The following is a 24,477-nucleotide window of genomic DNA, read 5'->3' as shown; positions in this document are numbered from 1 at the left end:
AGCAGTGCCTCCGCCGGGTCAGACCACAGGTCCATCTCGCCCAGCAGTCCGCTCCCGCGGCGGCCCAAAACAGGTCAAGACCTGTCTGAATCATCAGAAGGGGCTCCCTTGCCACCTTGGTTTCCCATTTAAGTCCTGCCTTCCTATCGAAGTCCTAGCCCTCCGGTCTTGCACATGCACGACCCGGTTAGTTTATACTCATTACCTGATTAACTTCCTATACTTGTGTTACATCCCAGCTCCTCCCTCAGTATCCCACGATCCCTTTATCCCTCAGGAATCCATCCAATCCCTGTTTGAATCCTTGTACCGTATTCTGCCTGATCACTTCCTCCGGTAGCGCATTCCAAGTATCCACAAAGCCATTTACAAAGATTCAAACAACAAAATAAAAAGTTTAAAAATTATAAAATACAAAATTAAAATAAAAAAAATTATACTATATCATAAAAAGTAAATCAATTAGGAAATGCTTGCCTAAAAAGTCACATCTTTGCTTGCAAAAAAGTTGTCAGACACTTTACATTATGAAGAGAAGACAGAAAAATATTCTAACGAAAATATAACAAATAAAGACAGCATTTCTGGCACAAGATACTCTAGTTCTGGGGTAGGCAATTCCGGTCCTCGAGAGCCGGAGCCAGGTCAGGTTTTCAGGATATCCACAATGAATATGTACGAGATGGATTTGTATGCACTGCCTCCTTAAGATGCAAATCTATCTCATGCATATTTATTATGGATATCATGAAAACCTGACCTGGCTCCGGCTCTTGAGGACCGGAATTGCCTACCCCTGCTCTAGTTGAAGCAGGTGGGTGAATAAAAAAAAAGTGCTTCCAATGTGGAATGCAAAGGTCAGTTCAGTAAATAAACTGAGAGCAGATTTGAAGTCAGGTGGGTGTAACCTGTTGGCAACACTTAAAAGCGAATATCAAAGCTTTAAACTAAATTCTCCATGCGATAGGTAGCTAGTGTAGAACTTTCAATATCAGTTGTCGTGATCAGAATTGTCCCAACAATTACTTTGGCAGCTGGAAGTTTGTGAACCTTTTCATGAGAACATAAGAATTGCCACTGCTGGGTCAAACCAGTGGTCCATCGTGCCCAGCAGTCTGCTTCTACGGTGGCCCTTAGGTCAAAGACTGGTGCCCTAGCTGAGACTAGCCTTACCTGCGTACGTTCTGGTTCAGCAGGAACTTGTCTACCTTTGTCTTGAAACCCACAAAACCCTGGACTCGTGACCCTACTCTGTTCCGCCTCCAGCCTCATCCCATTTTGCCCCTGCCCCGCCCACTTCAGCCTCCAGCCCTGCCCCATTCCACCCCCCAGCCCCGCCCCCACCCTGCCTCCTCTCTTCCCTGACGAGCTCCGGCCTCTTCTGGAGGGCCTGGAGCATGAGCAAACGTGTGTGGCATCATCCATGCATGCCCCGAGGCCCTCCAGATGCGGCCGGTGCTCGTCGGGGCTTCCCAAAACCCAGAAACAACTGCCGGGTTTGGAAAGTCCAACATGAACGGGTTTTCCTGGACATCTTGTAACCCTACATGGCACTAACCATACAGTCAAAGACTACAGAATGGCCAGATATTTGGGACAATAGCCTCCTTTCACAAGCCATGATAAAAAGCAGGCTGTATTGTAGCTTGTGGGTTTCCCGTGCAATGGGGCCACTTTTTGGCACAGCGCTAAAATGGCCACAATTTAGTTTATCCCATTAAAGGCCATGCACTAAAATTAGAGGCCATTAACGCTAGTTTTGTAGGCGGTAAGGGCCCCCGCGGTAATCCCGTGCCAATCAGTCAGCACATGCGCTAACCAATTAATGCAGGGCATGCCTACTCTGCACCCAGAAACACGCCCCACCGCTAAAAATTAAAACACATTTTTTAGTATGTGGTTGGTGCACGCTGATCCCAAAGTTACTACCAGGCACCTGAGCATAGCCCATGCCTGTAATATTTACACGGCAGCATGAGCATGCTAGCACTTACCCCTGCTTGGTAAAAGGGCTCCTATATCTGGTGGATTTTGGGATTATTACAAATCTTGATAGGGATGTGCTGGTCATAAAGTTTCATTTTGTCTAGTTTCCCTTTTTGTTATTATGATTTATGGTTTATTAAGGGTTTTGGGTGGAAGAGCTTGAATGGGGTTTTTTTTTTCAGGGGCAATGTCATCAATAGGGTTGCAATGGAATTTAAAACAGCTGGGCCGGATATTCAAAAGCACTTATCCATACAGAAGGAGCCACTGTATAACGTAACATCACATAAAATCAACTTATAGACCGCATAACCATGAGGATCCATGCAGTTTACAAAAGATTAACCTACATCACAAATGACACTCTTAAAGAAATTAGTTACCCAAGTTGCAAGTCTTTAGATGTCTTCTGAAATCCAAGTATGAAACAGGTACTGAGAATAGTTGGTTAAAAATCTTTATCCCAGACGGCGGCTTGATATGAAAGCGTACGTTTGTGATATCTTTCAAACTTGCACTATTTAAATGGTGTTGTTGACTATTCTGAATTGCACCTTGGAGGAATGAGAGCAAAGCGTGGGCTTAGGCATTCCACCTAATACTATGCAGACAATAACCAGCGGTATTCAGCCACTATCCGCATAGCTGTGTGGATAAATTTAGTACAAAAAGGCTATCCTATCTTAAACTACATAGCTCTATGTAAAGGCTGAATTAGGTGACTTTCTCAGGGTCACTAGGAACAGTGTGAGTTTGAACCCACAACCTCAGGTTGCCGAGTATGCAGCCTTAACCACTGCACCACACTCTCTCCCTGGATGGGCTGACTATATGGGCCATATAGTCTTTATCTTCCATCATTTTTATGCCTCTATATAGCTATGTGGTTTACAATAGGATAGCCTTTTTGCTGTACTAAATTTATCCACATAGCTATAGATTGTGAGCCCGTCAAGCCAGACGGGGAAAAATGCTTGCGTACCTGAATAAATTCATGTAAACTGTTCTGAGCTCCCCTGGGAGAACACTATAGAAAATTGAATAAATAAATAGTGTGAAAAGCTTCAGCCTCTGATCACCAGAGCTGGTATTGTGACATCACAATGCCTCATTCCACCAATGCCTAAGAGACAACCTCATCAGTGATGTCACAATGGCTTGATTGTCCCAGACTTGTCTCACTTTGACTACAATTTGATTTCTAGAGTGGTGCAGTGGTTAAAGCTACAGACTCAGCACCCTGAGGTTGTGGGTTCAAACCCACGCTGCACCTTGTGACCTTGGGCAAGTCACTTAATCCCTCCATTGCCCCAGGTACATTAGAAAAATTGTGAGCCCACCAGGACAGACATGGAAAAATGCTTCAGTACCTGAATAAACTCATGTAAACCATTCTGAGCTCTCCAGGGAGAGCAGTATAAAAAATTGAATGAATAAAGAATGTAGAAAAAAGTCTGTAGAAAAAGTCTGTAGAAAAAGCCTGGTCCCTACTCAAGGGCACGGTGCAAGAGGCACAGAACCTGTACATCCCCAGATTCAGGAAGGGGTGCAAAAAAAACCGAACAAAAAACCCAGCGTGGATAACAACTGCAGTGAAAAAGGCGATAAGTGACAAGAAAGCATCGTTCAAAAAATGGAAAAAGGACCAAACAAAGGACAACCAAAAGGAGCACAAAGAACACCAAAGAGAGTGTCACCGTGTGGTTAGAAAAGCTAAAAGAGAATATGAGGAGAGACTGGCGGGGGAAGCAACAAACTTCAAATCGTTCTTCAGATATGTGAAGGGGAAGCAACCGGCAAGGGAAGAAGTGGGGCCATTGGATGATGGAGACAAAAAAGGAGTGGTAAAAGAGGAAAAAGAGATAGCAGACAGGTTAAATAAGTTCTTCACATCAGTCTTCACGAGGGAGGACACATCCAATATTCCGGAACCGGAGGACATCGTAAATGGGGATCGGGATGAAAAGCTGGTCCAACTAGAGGTAAGCCAAGAGGATGTCCTCAGGCAGATAGACAGACTAAAGAGTGACAAATCGCCAGGTCCGGACGGCATTCACCCAAGGGTACTCAAGGAACTAAGGAACGTAATAGCAGAGCCACTTCGCCAAATATGTAACCTATCCTTAAAAACTGGAGAGATCCCGGAGGATTGGAAAATTGCAAATGTCACACCCATCTTCAAGAAGGGTTCAAGGGGGGGACCCGGGGAACTACAGGCCGGTGAGCTTGACCTCGGTCCCGGGAAAAATGATGGAAGCACTGATTAAGGACAGTATCTGTGAACACATAGAAAACAATGGACAGCTAAAGTCGAGCCAGCACGGCTTCTGCAAGGGTAGGTCATGCCTCACAAACTTATTGTACTTCTTTGAGGGGGTAAACAGACAGGTGGATAAAGGGGAATCCATTGACATCATTTACCTTGACTTTCAAAAAGCCTTTGACAAGGTACCGCATGAAAGACTGCTTAAAAAGCTGTGGAGACACGGGGTGCAAGGGGAGGTCCACCGATGGATCAAAAACTGGCTGGCAGACAGGAAACAGAGGGTTGGAGTGAAGGGCCATTACTCAGACTGGCATGGGGTCATGAGCGGAGTTCCGCAGGGGTCGGTGCTGGGACCGCTCCTGTTCAATATATTTATTAATGACCTGGAGGCGGGAACAAATTGCGAAGTTATTAAATTTGCGGATGACACCAAACTCTACCGCAGGGTTGAAACCATGGAAGACTGCGAAGATCTGCAAAGGGACCTAACGACGCTAGAAGAATGGGCCAAAAAATGGCAAATGAACTTTAACGTAGGGAAATGCAAGGTCATGCATGTAGGGAAAAAGAACCCGATGTTCAGCTACAAAATGGGAGGATCACTGCTAGGGGTAAGTAACCTTGAAAGAGACCTGGGAGTGATGGTGGACACGTCTTTGAAGGCGTCGGCACAGTGCGCCACAGCCTCAAGAAAAGCAAACAAAATGTTGGGTATCATTAAGAAGGGTATCACGACCAGGACAAAGGAGGTCATCCTGCCACTGTATCGTGCAATGGTGCGACCGCATCTGGAGTACTGTGTCCAGTATTGGTCGCCGTACCTCAAAAAGGACATGGCGGTACTTGAGGGAGTCCAGAGAAGAGCAACTAAACTGATAAGAGGTATGGAAAACCTCTCATATACTGACAGACTGAAAAAGCTGGGGCTGTTCTCCCTGGAAAAGCGGAGACTTAGAGGAGACATGATAGAAACCTTCAAGATCCTGAAGGGTATAGAAAAAGTAGACAGGGACAGATTTTTCAGATTATGGGGAACCAAAAGTACAAGGGGGCACTCGGAAAAATTAAAAGGAGACAGGTTTAAACAAATGCCAGAAAGTTCTTTTTCACCCAGAGGGTGGTGGACACATGGAACGCGCTTCCGGAGGCTGTGATAGGCCGGAGCACGTTACAAGGCTTCAAAGAAGGTTTGGATAGGTTCCTAGAGGATAAAGGAATTGAGGGGTACAGATAAGAGTAGCGGTAGGTTATAGGGATAGTCTGGGACCATTGCTCAGGCAATGGGCCTGATGGGCCGCCGCGGGAGCGGACCGCTGGGCGAGATGGACCTCTGGTCTGCCTCAGCGGAGGCAACTTTTTATGTTCTTAAATAAATAGACCCAGCATTAGTCACCATTAGTAGCACTGAATGGATTTAAATACTGCAGCCACTACTTAAAAAACACACTGACCGTGACATTTGAATCAAAGTGACCAGGAAGTTCTTTTTCAGGGCACTGTAAATCAGCCTCTGTAAGGACTAAGCAGAAGACTGAAATGACTCAGAAGGACTGTATCACAGCAAGGTCTAGCCTACTGAATTTGTTATGTCTGCTGGGAAAGATGCAGTTTCATGTCATAGCAAAATCTTAGCCCTGTCGTGTGCCGTCTTTGCCCAGTGGAAAGATGTAAAGCCATTACATTTAAGTATCATAATAGCCAACATATGGGTTTTTTTTCTTAGAAACGACACCACCATCTGGAGTCAGTCCTACTGTTAATTTTACATCACCCTCTGATTTTTCTTTGTGAAATAAAATTCTAATTGATTGCACAGAGCTACCTGCTATGATAAGGTACGCTACATAAAGGGCACCTTATTACTTCCACTTTGGCGTATGTTTTTGGTGAGTTAAAATAACTTCCTATCTAGGAAATCATGTGAAGGGGCAATTCAATAAACCAGGAACTTACGAGGGGGTGCTGAAAAGTTCTCAGCGCAACCAAGAGGAGAATGATGTAGATACGGTCCAATCAATGATCTGAAAGAATGTCAAAAACAGAATTTTGTTTCTGAAAATTGGCACTTAATGAAACAAGATAACACTCTTTTCAGCTACATTGGCAAAATAACGCTCAGAATCTAGGAAGTTGGTTGGTTGGGCTGAGAACTTTTCAGCACCCCCTCGTATGTAATAAGAGTGAGCCGAGTATAGGACAATCAAGCTTTTGTGACATCACTGATGGGGTTGGCTCTTATTGGTTGAATGAGGCATTATGACATCACAATCTCAGCTCTGGTTACCAGAGACTGAAAGTCTTCGCACTATGAGGGGGCGCTGAAAAACTCTCAGCCCAACCAAGAAGAGAATGACGTGGATATGGTTTAATCAATGATCTGAAACAATGTCAAAACAGAGAATTTTGTCTCTGCAAATTGGCACTTAATGAATAAGATAACACTCTTTTCAGCTACAGAATATAGGAAGCTGGTTGGCTTGGGCTGAGAACTTCTCAGCACCCCTTATACATAGATCTGGGTTTTATGTGAGCAAATGCTCAGAATACTGACATTTAAACAGGGATGTGTGTCCATGTGCACGTAATATCAACAATTGCCCTAAGCTAGGAGTCTCCAACCTTTTTCACACTTCAGTGTGAATATGAGAAACTCTGAGGGCCACCAAAAGATTTCAAGTTTTCACATATTATTAATTTTGTAAACTGCCTTCGCCCGCTTGTTCAGACCGGGGATTCTATGACACTTTATTTTGGATTATCAACAATAGCCAATTCCATAAATGAGACACCTGAGTAACATATTTATGAGATTGTTTGCAGTTACTATATCAAGTGGGCAAGATTGAAATTAACACATTTACAGGATTTGAAGAGCATTTCAGCCAAATGTTTGAGGGCTGCACATTGGAGACCATTGCCCTAAGCGTTATTCTGTAAATACTTGCTTAACTTACAAAAGGGTATTTGCAAGGGGGCATGAGCAGGAGTGGAGCATGGATAGGACACAGACAGGGCTCTGGCTCTTGTCTGCGACTCACAGCACGTTCCTGCTGTATGGGTTGTGCGATGTAGTATTCCTAGGTTCCATTACAGACTAGGCTCCTATATTGAAATGCCCACTTGTAGAATTTACCTCCTTACCCCTGGATTCTATATATGGCGTGTAAAATTGCACATGCAAATTTGGGTATGCGCAAATTTTGCACATGCAATTTAATTAACGAGCCAATTAGCGCTAGCAATTATTTGACACCAATTGGCAACAATTCAGATTTGCACATGCCATCTTTCTAAGAGCTATTCTATAAAACTGTGAGCACCAATCATTTAGCACCTAAATAAAAAGGAGGCGTGGCCAAGTAAAAGTATTCCTGGAACTTTACGTATTTGTAAGAACGTGTTGAGGTTGAGGAAGTTATTAAAAACTCATTTTTATTGTCCAGGCATTTCACCGAAATGAAGACTTTCTGTATTTAGGAAGATTTTTCTATTATGCTGATCCCAAAGATGTTTTGTTATTTATATTGCTGCAATTGATGGGGTTTTTTTTTTTGGTAAACGTTTGTTTAATGATTTTGGATGTTTTTATTGTAAGTCGCCTAGGTTTCAGGTGATTAATAAAATATTTTAAATAAAACAAATAATAAACAAGGGAGGGGCATGGATGGGGCAAGGGCGTCCACTTAAGATACGTAAACTATTGTAGAATTTGAGGGACCTGCACTTAATTTACGCAAAGGATTTATACCTAGTTTCAATCTGTGCATAGCTCCAGGATTCATGCCCTACTTTTGAGTCCGAGGATTTACACCATCAGGTTGAAAAGGCAACAACCAAATTTAGACGGGTGCATAGGGAGAGGTATGGCCAGTAGGAAAAAGGAGGTATTGACGCTGGTGAGACCTCATTTAGAATATTGTGTACAATTCTGGAGGCCGCACCTTCAAAAAAGATATACACTTCTCCCTCCGTATCTGCGATTTCCGTTTCTGCGGATTCACTTATTCGTGATTTTTCAGAAGCTGACTCCGCCCCCCCAAATGACATCATCATTAAAGTTCTTTTTCCTTTTACTGTACCGATAAAAAAGTGTATCGCTTACCATTCACTCTGAAAATCGCTGCTACCATGCTTTCTCCCACAAATTTGCTGCTTCCATGCTTCCCAGTGTGCACTGAGAAAAACGCTGCTTCCCAGCATCCACAGGGAGAAAGGCTTCTTCCCAGCATGCCTGCTCTGAAATCGCTGCTTGCTTGCCTGCCCTGAAATCACTGTAGAAAAATTATTTGCGATTCCAATAATAAAAACGGAAGGTTTTTTCCCAAAAAACACGAATAACATTTAAAAAGTTATTCGCGCCTATGATCCGCCCGCAACCCCTGCGAACACGGAGGGAGAAGTGTAAATAGAATGAAGTCAGTCCAGAGGAAGGCTTCTAAAATGGTAGGTTTTCGTGATAAAGTATTATGGAGGCAGACTTAAAGATCTCAATATGTATACTTTGGAGGAGAGGGGAGATATAATAAGAGACGTTTAAATACATACGTGGCATAAATGCACATGAGGCGAGTCTCTTTCATTTGGGAAAGGAAGCTCCGGAATGAGAGGGCACAGGATGAAGTTAAGAGGTGATAGGCTCAGGAGTAATCTAAGGAAATACTTTTTGCTATAACAGCACCCAACTTAGGGCCCCTTTTACGAGCCGCAGTAGAGATTCCTGGTGCGGCAAAAGCGATGCAGCCCATTCAATTCCTCTGGGCACATTTGCTGCACTGGGACTTGCTACCATGGCTTTGTAAAAAGGGGCATTTTGAGCGCCATTTATAGAATAGCGATGAGCACAGGGTTTTTTTTTTCCAGTGCCCTTCATAGAATTTCCCCCTTGGTGCCCAAAAAATGTGCAATTAAAAGTATAACTTGGGTATACCTTGACATGCAGATGGAATTACATTCAGTGCAGAAGAGCACTTAGAAATTAGCTCACGATTTGCATATAATTAGTTTATTGAATCAGTAGTAAAAACAAAACAAAATTAACACCCCATTTTTAACCACCAGCCTTTTCCTAACTATAGATACAGCTGTATGCAAAACCCCTACCTTCAATATTCTCTCTCCTTCTTTGTGATGTCACAGGGAAATCCCTAAAACATATGCAAGTCATTTGCATGCTAATTAAAAGCAAGCAGGTATTTCTCTAGATTCCTTCTCTGTAAAAGCAGGTTTGTCTCCTATTGCCCTTGGCTATATGACTTGGGATTGTAGTTAAAACAGGATTTCATAAATACTGAATATATAACAGGCTCTGCTTCTTGCTGAATGGTCTCCGCACTGGATCGCTATTTGCCTCTGTTATTAGGTATGTGCTGAGTTCCACATGTGCTACTAACCCGTTACATTCCTCAGGAGCTTGGCATGCAGCAGAGAGCGGAAGGGAAAGCCTTCTCACCTGAACAAATCCTTACTGGTCTCCTGACTGTTGTCGTGAGCATAGCAGATCTTCTGGGCCACCACATCCAACTGGCTGAAACTGGAAATGGGTACGCCAGGATAATTGATGTACTCAATCTGACCGTGCACAGGTGGCACTGAGACGGCATACAGCAGCTTCTCGGGTTTGCCAGTGCCATCTGTTGCCATAAGAACATCTGTCATCAAGGTCACCCTGTCACCCTCAGTTAAAGTTACAGGTTTGGTGTGTAGCACAATGTCACCTAAGACAAGAGATGAGTAAAATTTAAAAAGCAGTACATGCATTCCTATTTACTTTAAAAAAAAAAATTTGTTTTGAATATTTAATTAGGCTGAAAACGTTTTCTTTGGAGGATAAACCACAAATAGGAAAATGTTGCACACTTTCTTCAGCCATAAAAGCACATCAGCAAAATGTTAAAAAGATTTAAGGATGCAGTGTCTTGTCAATCAACTTGTGATAAGCAAAAGCGATCATACTTATGGTCACACCACACAGCATTTTAACATATTTGATTCTTATTATATACTAGCTGATGCCCTGGCGTTGCACGGGTATTTAATTATAGCAATAACACTGTAAATGGATTCAAATAAAGATACTTTATAGTGGTGAATGAAAGTATTTTTTTACAGTTTAATAAAAAGTACAATATTCAAATTATAAAGTGAAATATTTGACAAAATGAATACAATACAACTAACGCAAAATGTGATTATAAACAACAATTTTAGTTTCACCTCCTGGAGCAAGAACATATAAATTCTTGGGTGAACCCACCCTTGAGCAAGCAAAATAGAGTTGTGGGCCGTGAGACCCCCAGAACATATCACCCCAGGTAGTGAGGGATCTGCATACCAAGTTTCGTCCAAATCGGTCAAGCCGTTTTTGAATTACAGGGAGAATGGCAGCTTTTTACATTTTTTCCATTGACATGAATGGGTGAAATCTGATTTTATGTTTGTAGCTCCGCCCACGTGTGCAGATGGGCCGCGAGACCCCCAGAACATGTCATCCCAGGTAGTGAGGGATCTGCATACCAAGTTTCGTCCAAATTGGTCACAGTGAGAATGGCAGCTTTTTACATATTTTCCATTGACATGAATGGGTGAAATCTGATTTTCTGTTTGTAGCTCCGCCCACGTGTGCAGGAGGGCCGCGAGACCCCCAGAACATATCAACCCAGGTAGTGAGGGATCTGCATACCAAGTTTCGTTCAAATCGGTCAAGCCGGTTTTGAATTACTGTGAGAATGGCAGCTTTTTACATTTTTTCCATTGACATGAATGGGTGAAATCTGATTTTCTGTTTGTAACTCCGCCCACGTGTGCAGGAGGGCCACGAGACCCCCAGAACATATCAACCCAGGTAGTGAGGGATCTGCATACCAAGTTTCGTCCAAATCGGTCAAGCCGTTTTTGAATTACAGGGAGAATGGCAGCTTTTTACATTTTTTCCATTGACATGAATGGGTGAAATCTGATTTTATGTTTGTAGCTCCGCCCACGTGTGCAGATGGGCCGCGAGACCCCCAGAACATGTCATCCCAGGTAGTGAGGGATCTGCATACCAAGTTTCGTCCAAATTGGTCACAGTGAGAATGGCAGCTTTTTACATATTTTCCATTGACATGAATGGGTGAAATCTGATTTTCTGTTTGTAGCTCCGCCCACGTGTGCAGGAGGGCTGCGAGACCCCCAGAACATATCAACCCAGGTAGTGAGGGATCTGCATACCAAGTTTCGTTCAAATCGGTCAAGCCGGTTTTGAATTACTGTGAGAATGGCAGCTTTTTACATTTTTTCCATTGACATGAACAGAGTTACTACCCGATGCAGATAAAAGGGGGCGTGAGAGGATAAAACCAGGATTAGGTCAGCCCATCACCTTTTGTTGTGCAGACTGTTGCAAGACCAGCCTTTCTGTACCCAGATGAAACTGTGAGCACTGTTCCCTCTAAACCAGTGGTCTCAAATAGAGAATGACATGGGGGAAAAATTTGTCCTGTCACCACCGTCCTTGTCATCGCCCCGTCCCCGTGACCACTGTCCTTACTCCATCCCCGCGACTACTGTCCCCGCAGCATCCATACTGCAATATTTAGCTTATTCCTTCCTTATAAATCAAAGTTCTGGCTGCTGAACTAAAGAAAGAGATGTTCAGCTGGCAGGGCTTTGTTTATAAATTTTTATCAACACAACTAATACACTACTTTATCCTAAAGCAAAATAAATAAATAAATAGAAATTTTTTTTCTACCTTTGTTGTCTGGTTTCTGCTTTCCTCATCTTCTCATTCAATTCCTTCCATCCACTGTCTGTCTTCTCTCTGCATCTTCCATTTGCTCTGTTACTGTGACTATCTCTTCACACCCCCCCCCATTGGTCTGGCACCCCTCTTCCCTTCACGCCCCCCATAGTCTGGCATCTCTGTCTTCTTCCCTTCCAGCGTCTTCTCCTCACTCTTTATTCCCCATTTCCCTTCAGCGTCTTCTCCCCACTCTGTCTTCCCCACTTCCCTTCAGCGTCTTCTGCCCACTCTGTCTTCCCCATTTTTTTCCTTCAGCGTTTTCTCCCCACTCTCTGTTCCCCATTTCCTTTCAGCGTCTGTTCCTCTCTACCCCCTTCCGCATCTGTTCCTTTCTTTTCCACCACCACCTTTCTCTCTTGCCATCTCACCACCCTTCAGCACCCCTCGCGTGGCCTGAGAATCTCCCTCCCTCCCCCTTACCTTCGCAGCGTGTTTTAAGTTATTTTCCAGAGTAACTTGCTCAAGCTGGCCAAGCCTGCCTGCAGTCGTGTGTGTCTGTGGGCGGAAGCTTCTCCTCTGACGCAACTTCCAGTTGCTTCAGAGAAGCTTCCGCCCACAGACACACGCAACTGCAGGCAGGCTCAGCCGGCTTTAGCAAGTTACTTTGGAAACTAACGTGCCACAAAGGTAAGGGGTAAGGAGGGAGATAGATTCAGCTGGTAGGTAGGAAGGAGGGTGCCTTGAGCGATCGGTGACCACACGCATTCCCCCCCCCTTAACTGCGGGGACAAGGTGAGCACTTTTCCCACACCACCGTTTCAACAGGCTACCCGCGGCTAGCCATGAGTAACAGCCACCGTGTCATTCTCTAGTCTCAAACTCAAACCCTTTGCAGGGCCACATTTTGGCTTTGTAGGTACTTGGAGGGTCTCAGAAAAAATAGTTAATGTCTTATTAAAGAAATGACAATTTTGCATGAGGTAAAACTCTTTATAGTTTATAAATCTTTCCTTTTGGCTAAGTCTTAATGATAATATTGTCATTTATAGCTAAAGAGACATATGATCAAGAAACACTTTTATTTTACTTTTGTGATTATGATAAAATACCGAAGGCCTCAAAATAGTACCTGGCGGGCTGCATGTTTGAGACCACTGCTCTAAACTGAGCAGCACTCCTCTACCTAGAATCCTACCAGCAGAGGGCATTGTTTCACTATCACAATTTCAATAGGGACAAGACAACCAAGCTCTGCAGGCCTCCAGGGAACCTGCCTGTCCTTAGTGATGGAAGATACAATATTGAAGCACTGCCCCCCACTGGCAGCAAAGCAGTTGGAGGAACCTTACTCAGAGAAAACAGTGGCTGTGAAATCGTCAGGAAATATACCAAATCATGGTATATTATCCTGGGCCCTGCTAAGTACACCGATAATGCTACATGAATTGTTTCCATATTGAAGACTGCGATAAATACACAGTACACTAATTCTGCATTAGCAGACTGCACAGATAAAACATGCTCAATATATGTTAGCCTGTTACCTCGTTAAAAAAAAAAAACTCCCACTACCAGAGCCATTTTTAACAGCCAAACATTTGTATAAAATGATTTAAAATAAAGCCTGGCTATGTATTCACAATCTCACACTTTCGGCATGTGGGTTGGTTAATGAAACTACATTACACAGCATGTTAATTGCTTAAATTTAACCATTCAGATGCCACATTATTATTTACATTGGGCTCTGCCATTAAAATAGAACTCATATCTTTTGACAGTAGCTTAGAGCTGTGAGCACGTGGCTTTTATTTAAATTGAGTACCTATGATAGTTTATGGCATTTTATAAAACTAAATCTGGTATATTTGTTGATCAAATTCTTTGATAATTCCCCATGATGCTGACACTTCTTTCAAGGTATCTACGGTAGATATGATTTATGCACTGTCTTTCGTGTAATAACAGGAAACTGGAGAGGGTTTAAGTTGACCCGTTCCCGATTGTGGGAGAAAGTTATCAACATAGGCTTTGGTTAAATCCGGTTATTTTGTTGTTAACCACAGTTGTTATTAGTTAGGTCCTGCTTCCATCAAAAACACTTTGCCGTCCTTGTACAATCCACCATCCTTTCCAGATTGGACTATTGCAACTCTATCTACTTAAGCCTAACAAAGAAAAGCCTCCATAGACTCCAACTAATCCAGAATACCGCGGCTAAGCTTATCTTCTCAAAAAGTAAATTTGACCATGTCTCACCACTCTTGTCCAAGCTCCACTGGCTTCCTGTAATCTCCAGGGTCCACTTTAAATGTGCCTGCCTAACCTTCAAGATCCTACACGGTATCCTTCCTCCTTTTATTCCATTATCCTGGAATTCCTCAAATCCAAATTCCACCAGATCCGCCCAAAAACTAAAATTATCCTTCCCCTCTTTAAAAGACATATCCCATGTTGGTAAACTAGGGTCTTCCCTCCCCTTCAGAATCACTGAGCTCTGGAATAATCTTACCTCCCCACTTCGTAACTTGAGCTCCTTTCAACTATTCCGTAAGCATCTGAAAACTTGGCTTTTCTCTAGAATGTAACTTTTCTTTCCCTCTCTGGCACACTAATCCCTCTAACCTCTCTTTATACTTACTTCTATAATTCCATTGGAGTTCCTTTCTATCCCAACCCCTGTAAACCGTGCCGAGTTCCACGTTGTGGAGAAGATGTGGCATATAAACCCAAAGTTTAGTTTAGTTTAGGTCTCCTTGCATAAAATGGGACCCATGCTACCATAGCAGGGAAGGGAAAGGAATGGGGACTTGTGTACCATTGTGTTGCGGCTTTTGCATTTCAAAGCTGACGTTCAAAGTGGTGGGAGCTGGAGGATTAAGTGACTTGCCCAGGGTCACAAGAAGCAGCACTGGGATTCGATCTCACAACCTCTGGGTGCAGAGACAGCAGCTCTACCAGTGAGCCACAAAGTAGAGCACAAGTTAGTGGTAAAACAACACATCTTAATTGCAGCTTTGATAATCCCTTCCTTCCGCCCCCAGTGTGTTTGAACTTTGGCCAATAAACAGCAATATTATATTTTCACGTAGAAAAAATACCGCTGACATTTTCTGTTCTAATCCCAGTATGCTGGACTTGGAAGGAGAAGCTTATTCCAACCTAAAGAGTGTAAAAACATAAAATCGTGACCCTGAATTAGTTTGCTTGCAAAGCTGGGATCAGATCTTGGTTTAGGTCCGAGTGAAGCAAAAAAACCAAAACAAAAAACAAACAAACCCCAAAAAACCTGTGACTTCAACTCATGCCTACTGGACAGCACTATACAATATGGGTATTGCAGGTTGAGAATGAACTATGCTGACACAGGTGCACACAAGAACCTTTTGATTGCCGGCTGCACCGCGCCTTGTGTAACCCCAGTGCACGGGCAACGAGCTCTATAAAATTCACTCAAAGTTTAAAAACAGACAAAAGCATTTCCTTAAGCCTGGCAAGGTCAAATTTTCCAATTTTAATAGCCTTTCTTTTCTATCATATTCTGGAATATTATATGAAGCACCCAGATGATTATTTAGGACTAATGGATTATCGAAAGTGCCATTTGGCACTCTTCTAGTAAAAAAAAAAAAAAAGTGTAACAAATGCAGCTGTTTACTAATAAATAAAGCCTCAGCTGTAAGAGAAATAAATTAGATGCGTTTAATTGGTAGACTGAAAAACCACCTCTCTTTATTAGAATACTGCTTCTTGGGGTTTTTTTTTTTTTTTTTAATGATGTCAGGGTACATGGAAGACTGGCAGAGTGTTTATGAATCACAGTTTGCAGATGGCGCTCCTGGATCCCGGTAGCTATAAGCACAAGAAGCATGAGGACTCAATAGAGAATTTTGCCAGAGAAGACCCCGTGAGAATTAGTTGTCTCCATTCTTCATGTGCCAATCTTTCACTGGCAGGAGCACTATTTCAGAAGCCCACATTCAATAAATTACAACCGCCTGGCAAGGCTTTAGAGAAATCTAACACTCTTGAGGACACGAGTGTCTCAATCTGATTTCTTTTCCTTTTCAAAAGAAACCGTGCGACAGCCTTTGGAACAGAACTCATTTTGATTTCTTCACGGCTAGTGGAATAAAAAGTGGTCCTGTTATCAGGAATGCTTTCCCGCAGCCTATGGAGATTTCAAGTCTCCAGATCATACCGTATTCCGCCTTATGTCTTGGACTTCCAGGGAAGTGCAATGAACACAGTTGGGAGATAATTTGGGGAAACTGAAACTCAGATATTTTTTTTAAAGGCTTCCGTCATGACCTTGTCCTGCTTTAGCAAATGTGTGAAATGTGGTCAGCTATTGGAATAATGCACTGTAATTTAAGATGTTTCTCCATTAGATTCACAAAATGAGTTTGGATATTGAAACAAGCGTACAGTGCTGTAATTGGTTCATAGACAAAACCGCGGAAGACAAAGGCGCGCGCCGACAACTGAGCGCAAGACGGAGGCGCGCGCCGAAGAAAATGACAGTTTTTAGAGGCTCCGACGGGGGGTTTTGTTGGGGAGCCCCCCCACTTTACTTAATACAGATCGCGGCGGCGTTGTGGGTGGTTTGGGGGGTTGTAACCCCCCTCATTATACTGTAAACTTAACTTTTTCCGTTTTTAGGGAAAAAGTTAAGTTTTCAGTAAAATGTGGGGGGTTACAACCCCCCAAACCACCCACAACGCCCCCACAACGCGGCGCGATCTGTATAAAGTAAAGTGGGGGGGGTTCCCCCCTACACCCCCCCGTCGGAGCCCCTAAAAACAGTTATTTTCTTCGGCGCGCGCCTCCGCGCTGCGCTCAGTTGTTGGCGCGCGCCTTTGTCTTCCACGGTTTTGACCTGACACCCTGTAATTATTTCTAAATGGAATATTTTGAGGCAAATTTATTTTAATTCACTTTTCCTTGTTTTATTTAGATATATGCTTTTATTTTTCATTCTACTTTGATATAATTTATACAAGAAGCAGGATGATGAATTTTTGTCTTTGTTTTGTTCTATTTCTATCATTTAAATTTCTCCAGAATTCTACTGTTCAACGGCTCCCCCTTCTGCTTCTATTCCTTTCTCTCCTCTCTTCTACCTTCCAAAGTATTTAGATCAATGCTGTCTTGTTAAAATGTTTATTTTATTTTTATTTTTCCTCTAACTCTACTTTTCACTTCTCTATTACCCTCCAGGTACTTTAGTTAGATTGTGAGCCTTCGGGACAGTAAGGGAATTTTTCAAGTACCTTTCTTATTTCTAATCTTAATGTATATTTTCTGTAAACCGCTTAGAACCTAACGGATGTAGCGGTATATAAGAAATAAATTACATTACATTACATGAATAAATATTATTATACAGGGTGCCCACAAAACCACTCCTTGATTTTAAATGGTTACAAAACCAAAATTTATTGGAATATTCTTTCACCTTTGAGGCTACAGTTTCATCAGCTCATAAAGTTTCATATGGTATCTGTTGATTACATACACTCGATGAGTGCCCCCCACCTATTACTCAGCAAAAATTGATAAAATAATCAAACTTGGACCAGACTCTCTGAAGCATATCCGGCATGATCACATTTATAGCTTCAGTGATGCGTTCCTGCAGATCACCCATAGTTGTGGGTAGTAGAGGTACGTACACTCTGTCTTTCATGCATCACCAAAGGAAAAAGTCACAAACTAATGCCCGGTGAACTTGGGGGCCACTTCAGAAACACCTGGTCATTCTGTCACGTTGCATTGTCTGAAGGTTGTAACTTATGCACCAATTGCAGCTTATAAGGGTGAAAGTGCAAGCGATTGGGTAAGATCTTGCTAACTGTGCTTTTTGGGACTTCTATTTGCCGTCATCTTATTTATAAACATATTCCAATAAGTTTGGATTTTGTAACCATTTAAAATCAAGGAGTGTTTTTGTGGGCACCCTGTATAGTTCTTTCAGTCTTGCAGACAGGCATTTTGAACACCGTAGTGCCAGACTTTTGCAAAAGTAACATGTTTCCTTCATTTTTAGGATATACTGTGACTTCAATTTATGCAAAAACCTGATGCGCTGTTCTTCCCAACATGATTCCAGCAAATCCCAAGACTGCTGTAAATTCATTGCCTACCTTTGTCCGTATTTTTAATTGAAATATAGAAGCTTTCTGGTGGGGAGCTGTGTTCTCCATCTGTCACATAAAAGTGGAAACTGTCATAACCCTTTGATCCCAGAACAGCAGTGTGATAATACCAGACATGGTTCATGTCCACATCCTCTTGAGTGAAGTTCATGCCAGGATGCAAAGTAATCCATGTTGAAGTTGCCTAAAAGGAAGTAAAATGGGAAATTTGAATACTCTATACTTTGCATGATAACAAATAGACCAATAGATGCCACAGAAATTATTAGAGGTGAAAGCCCGGCTCTTCTATCAAGCCTTTAATACAGATGGGATAAAATTGTATACGCGGCACTGAAAAATCATCACAGGAAAAAAAGCACTAAGTACTATTCTATAATGGCGCTTTGAGTTGGGCGCTGTTTATAGGATAGCGTCTAACACCGAGATCCGCGCCTAACTTTTAGATTAGGATAGCATCTAACACAGAGATCTGTGCCTAACTTTTAGGTTAGGATAGTGTCTAATACTGAGATCCGGGCCTAACTTTTAGATTAGGATAGCATCTAACGCTGAGGTCTGTGTCTAACTTGTAGGTGTGAGGATTTCCAACAACTGAAACCTGGTGTAAAACCCCACGTCTAAATTAGGTGCAGATCTGCCATATCCTGAAACACTGGATGCAAATTCTTGCAATGCCTAAGCCCCGCAATGCCCCTCCCATAGCCATGGCCCTTTTCAGATCTGCTCACAAGAATTTACATGCACATCTTTACTGAATAGCGCCTAGCAAGATGTGTACACAGGGTCCAGTTCTATAAATGCAAACTATGCATTTATAGAACACTTTGCACTTTATAGTCAACCTTTTTTTGTAGTTATGTAATGGTTTTAGATATAAATTGAAAGTATTAAAAAAAATTCTTTTTTAGAAAATAAATATTTAAATAAAATGAGTATAGAATTAGATTAAACGAATGCTTGGAAGTTTGTTGAACATTCCAGTTTCTATGTTTTTGTTATTTAGATTTTAGCAAAGCCTTTGACAGTGTTCCACACAGACGTCTAATAAATAAACCGAGTGCCCTTGGGATGAGTCCCAAAATGGCATGTTGGGACAGGATCTGGTTGAGTGGAAGGAAAGGGATGGTTAACAAGACTAAGAATGTCATAATGCCCCTGTATCGCTCCATGGTGTGACCTCATGTGGAGTATTGCATTCAATTCTGGTCTCCTTATCTCAAGAAAGATATAGTGGCGCTAGAAAAGGTTCAAAGAAGAGCAACCAAGATGGTAAAGGTAAAACTATTTAAAAATAAGGTGCAACACACACACATATTATATATATATGTGTGTGTGTGTGTGTGTTGCACCTAATTTTAAATAGTTTTAGCTTTTAATGAAAGTTTTGTTTCTTGTTAGAAACATAGAAACATGACGGCAGATAAAGCCATCCGCAGTAACCATTATGTCTTTCTCTCTCCGAGAGATCACACGTGCCTATCCCATGCTTTCTTGAATTCAGACATAGTCTCTATCTCCACCACTTCTACTGGGAAATGGTTCCAGCTTTAGCGGTAACAGTTCTGATGCTCATAGGAATTCTATGAGCATTGAAGCTGTTACCGCTGTGGCCGGCACTAAAGACACTACCATGATCTTATAAAAAAAAAGGGGGGGGGGAGATAATTGCTAATAAAGGAGATGGTAGAAAAGGTATCATGAGACCTAGTATTAAAAAATAAATCTGTCACAGACCTTGGAAACTGGAAAAGTGTAGGAAAGACTAACGTATTTAACATACTGTGACAGGAATCTGGCTAGCCTTCTATTTAGTGTCTGGCCCCTCTCTCTTCCCATTTCTATCCAGAGTCTGTCCTTATCTCCCTGCCCCCCCCCATCCAGCATCTGGTTCTTCTCTCTCCCTACTTCCATTCACAGTCTGACCCCTCTCTCTCTCCATTTCCATCCAGTGTCTGCCTTCCCCCCTTTCTATCTGGTGTTTACTCCTTTTCCCCCTCCATCTGGTGTCTGTCCTCTATCCTCACCCTCATCTGCCTTTGTACCCTCCTCCCTCTTTCTATCCAGCATTTGCCCTTTCTCTCCCCCTCATCCAGTGCCTGTCCCCCTCCTTACCCCCTATCTATCCAGCATCTGTCCCCTCTGTCCCCCTCATCCAGCATCTCTCCTTCTCCCCCCTCCATTCGGCCTCCCCCATCTCAACACCAATACCCCCACTCTCACAGCTGCTGCTGTTGGTGTTGTGACCGGGCCCGTCTCTGAGTAAGTAGGAAACTGCGGCCCGGACCACAAGTAAGATTTTTAATACGCCTTTTATATGGCAGTGGAAGGAAGACCCGGATACCGGATTCTTTAGAATAAAGTATCAGGTTTATTACTAACCCAAAGTTCAAAGAAAATACACAGCAGAAGAAAAAAACATAAAACATTCACCTCAGTTGGTTACAGTGCTTAGAGGGCCTCTCCCCCCATTATTCTTTCAGTCCAGGTTCTATTAAGGAGCAAGATTGCACTTCCTTATCACCAGGAAAATCCCAGCAAACTTATAAGTCAGTTAAAGCTTTCCTTGGCTCGTAGCCCCTGCCGGGCTTGATTGCTCTCACTCTGGACTTCACCTTTTATGAGCCTAGCTAGCTGAGCACGGCTTGCGTCCAGCCTTTCCTTCTCAGCCCTCTGCATTTGTTTAACACATTATTAGCACCTTGTTAACTCTGCCCGCACTGCTCATGCTGTCGGGTATACAAACAATAGGATACCGTTCTTCAGGAGTTTAACTTAGGACATGCAAACATCATATTCTCCAAGGTCCATGCCCTCTTCACTTATCTCATTACTTAGTATGCTGTCCATTTCCCATTCACACTCCCGGGAACTCCGGCTTGAAGTTTCTTCACTTCTTTCTGTTTGTGCTTCCCCTCCCCCTCTCTGTACGTCTGCAAAACTGTCTGCAGCTTTTTCTCTGGGGAGGCTTTCTCAGCCCTGCTCTTTGGGGCTTGAGTTGCCAGTCACAATACCTCTCCAGGGCAGTAACACCTTTCCCTAGGTGTGGGCTTCTTGCCCTCCGTTCCTGCTGGACTTGAGGCACCCTCTGTGACCTGGAACCCACGTGAGTAGTTTGGCTTCTCAACCACTCCTTCTGGTTCTCCTCTCTCTGCACTCTCGTTCCTTCTCGAGTTTCCTCCCTTCTCCCTTCTCCAGTAAATTGATCTTTCCTATAAGGCCAACCCCGGGGTCTGACTCCACCCCCTTCTAAATTAGCCTCAGGTTTCTCCCTGACTTCAGGAAAGGAGTGATAGGGGCAATCAGTGGTCTGCAGAGCCTTTCTTAATTGGCTCTTCAGCTGTGCTGGAACCTGCCTGGGCTTGCCTTCCTTTGCCTGAGCCAGCTGTCCTGACTCCATGCCTGGTTTTATCCAGCCTTGTGCTGCATTCTGGGGAGTTTTAGTAGTAGTTTTCACCGTGACAGGAGCTTCCCTGTCACATACCCCCCTACTTAAACCCCTATCGGTCCTTTCTTCTTTTACACTCTTAGAGGTCTTTTCCCCTAACCGTAACGGGACTCTCCGGGTTATGGATTTCTTTACCACCCCTTCTTGCTCCTCTGAGGAGCCCCAGCCCTGCTCCCCCCGAGCAGTGACTGTATCTATCACCTCCTCTCGCAGTTCCGGAATCATCACTCGCTCACATATTAATTGAGCTATACAATCCCCTTCTTTTATACTATATTCCTTCTCCCCTAGATTTAATACCAAAATCTTAAGGGTTCCCCGATAATCGGGATCGACCACTCCAGCCCCTATGTGTATGCCATGCCGGAGGGCCAAACCCGATCTTGGCGCAATGCGCCCATAACACTCTTCTGGTAGAGCGATCACTACGCCCGTATCCACAACCTTCCTGCCCCCTTTTGGCACCTTCATTTCTTGGATACTGCTTAAGTCCCAGCCCACGGATCCTGGCGTCACGCGGACTGGCAATTTAGCCTTGGGAGATAGCCGCATCACCCTTAAAATGGGCTTCTCCCTATCTGGTGTAACCTTGGCCAAGGAAACCTCTTTCGGTTGTCCGGGCGGACTCTTTCCTCTCTGGTCCCTACTCTGACCTACCTCTTCAGGTTTCTCTAGCGGACTCTTTCCTCTCTGATCCTTACTCTGACCTACCTCTTCAGGTTTCTCTGGCGGACTCTTTCCTCTCTGATCCTTACTCTGACCTACCTCTTCAGGTTCCTCTGGCGGACTCTTTCCTCTCTGGTCCCTACTCTGACCTACCTCTTCAGGTTTCTCTGGCGGACTCTTTTGGTCCCTGTCCTTATGTACACTTGCCTCTTCAGGATTAATGGGCGGCCTCTCTGCGACCCCGTCCCTACATCTCGGACACTCCTTACACCAGGCTACTACCTCTTGGACTAGTCCGGGCCAATAGAATTTCCTTTGGATCTCTTTAATGGTTAAACCTGGGGTCAAATGGTCTAGTCCGCGGTCCCTATGGATGGACCAAAATATTTGCTTCCTAAAGCTGGCTGGTATTACTAAGCACCTTTGTGCCTTTTGGGCCCTAGGATTCCATCCTCTCCTATAGAGGAGTCCCCCTACCACCTGAAACTCACAAGCCCCCTCCCCAGCGATTTCCCACTGCTCTATAGCCGGCTCTAATGAGGGATCTTTTCTTTGTTCCCGGCTTAGAGTAGGGAATCGTTGGGCCACCTCGTAAGGCACCCAGGGTCTCCACGATAAGTGACTCCCCCCTCCCTTGCCTTGCGAGCAAGACCTTTTGTCCTCCCGCCGCTCTGCTCGGCTTTTCCTTCTTTTATGGGAGGGTTCTTCTAGGACCTCCTCTGCCAGGGGGAAGATTTGGGCCAACTGCTCCTCCTGCACTGGGGACGCCTCCACCCCTCGTATGCCACAACACTCCCTAAAGTAGGGCCATTCCCGTCCCAGGATCACATCATATGGGGGTCTAGGCATCAGGGCCATTTTTAGAGCATCTTTTCTCCCTTCATACTCTATCCACACCTCCTTCATTTCATAGGGTAAGGAGGTCCCATGCATGCATTGTATTTCCAACCGTCCCTGGGGTTTATCGATTTTCTGACCCCGGGCTCTTAAAACCTGCTGCCATACTTTCTGGGCCAGTATGGACTGATCAGCCCCTGAGTCTATTAGGGCAACTAACGGGATTCCCTCTATTTTTATCGGAATCATCCAATCTCTCAGGGAAACCAGGGTTGTGGACCCAACCATGTTGGTCAGGCTCCTCCTGACCGGGCATTGCACTTGCCAATGTCCCGGATGACCACAGGCAAAACACTTACCAGCCCGCTTAACCCTGGCCCGTCCCCGGTACCTTCCCCCAGACCTCCTAAAACATCTGTCAAGGCCTTGTCTCAAGGTTCCAGGGTTCTCCTTCGGGGCCAAACGGGTTCCCCGTGACTGGCTCCGATAGGGCCCTGGGTCACTCTCTACACATTCTAGCAATTCTGGCTTAAGTATAGGATAGCTTACTGCTGGTTCAGTACCCAAAGTACGATATGATATGTCATCATCTACATTCATTTTATGCAGTCTTATCAGCTCCCCAAAAGGAGCGCCTACCGGCCCGACGACACCATCACCGCTGCCGGCCGCCGGTACTGCAGGCCTCTGCGCCAGGTTGCTTATGGCCTGTATCTGAGCAGTCATTTGTTGCAAAAGTTCTGTGTGCCTTGCTTGCTGCGCCTGGTGATCAGCCTTCCAAAGCTCTGCCTGCGACTGCAACATCTCCTGGAAATGCAGCTGCATACGGTGCATCTCCCCTTCCAGACCAGTCCGGAACTTGGCTGCCTCCATCCTTAGGGACTGATGTGTCTCAGCCTTGGGATATTAGGGCCTCCCCAGCCACTCCTGCAACCAGGAACTCCGGAACCTGGAACTGCTCCTCCGGGCTCCGCTCCACTCTCTTGCTGATGTTGGCCTCCAGATGCCTTAATGTTGCCTCTGGGTCTTTTAATCCTCAGTCTCCAAGAAAGTCCGGTTAAGAAATTTATGGCTTTTCCAAAAAAAAAAATCCAAACCACGCTTGAATTGTTCCTATATTCCACACCACTGTGTTACCAGCTTGTGAACACCGTCCTTTCTGGCACTATTTTCCACTGCCAAAACCCAGCTGTTGCTTTGCACAAAAAAAAACCAACCTTCGTGTTTCTGTGGTTTTGCGGGTTTTTTTTTTTTTTTTTCTTGGGGTTTTCCTTTCCAACCTCTGGGCGTACTTCCTCCACTAACCTGTGGGCGGCGGGATCCCACCACTGCCACCAACTTCTTGTGACCGGGCCCGTCTCTGAGTAAGTAGGAAACTGCGGCCCGGACCACA

At 44.1% G+C, this 24,477-nt stretch overlaps 1 protein-coding gene across 5 annotated transcripts in view; it reads right to left on the bottom strand.

Annotated features, from left to right (window-relative positions):
• Nucleotides 1-24,477, bottom strand: part of LOC117346421 (FRAS1-related extracellular matrix protein 1-like) — a 225,785-nt gene that overhangs the window by 58,806 nt on the left and 142,502 nt on the right. For all 5 annotated transcript variants that reach the window (XR_004536585.1, XR_004536584.1, XR_004536582.1 and 2 more), the window contains 2 exons: nt 18,122-18,317; nt 9,702-9,966 (listed from right to left, as the gene is read on the bottom strand). Coding sequence is in view for 1 of the 5 variants with exons in the window: in XM_033915953.1 (XP_033771844.1) it covers nt 9,702-9,966; nt 18,122-18,317 (461 nt within the window). In the remaining 4 variants the exon portion in view is untranslated. The remainder of the gene's footprint in view (nt 1-9,701; nt 9,967-18,121; nt 18,318-24,477) is intronic.

This window comes from Geotrypetes seraphini, chromosome 12 (assembly GCF_902459505.1).
Source record: "Geotrypetes seraphini chromosome 12, aGeoSer1.1, whole genome shotgun sequence".
Classification (NCBI taxonomy): domain Eukaryota; kingdom Metazoa; phylum Chordata; class Amphibia; order Gymnophiona; family Dermophiidae; genus Geotrypetes; species Geotrypetes seraphini.
The sequence above is the reverse complement of the archived record's forward strand: the minus strand, read 5'-3'. Positions and strand labels throughout refer to the sequence as shown.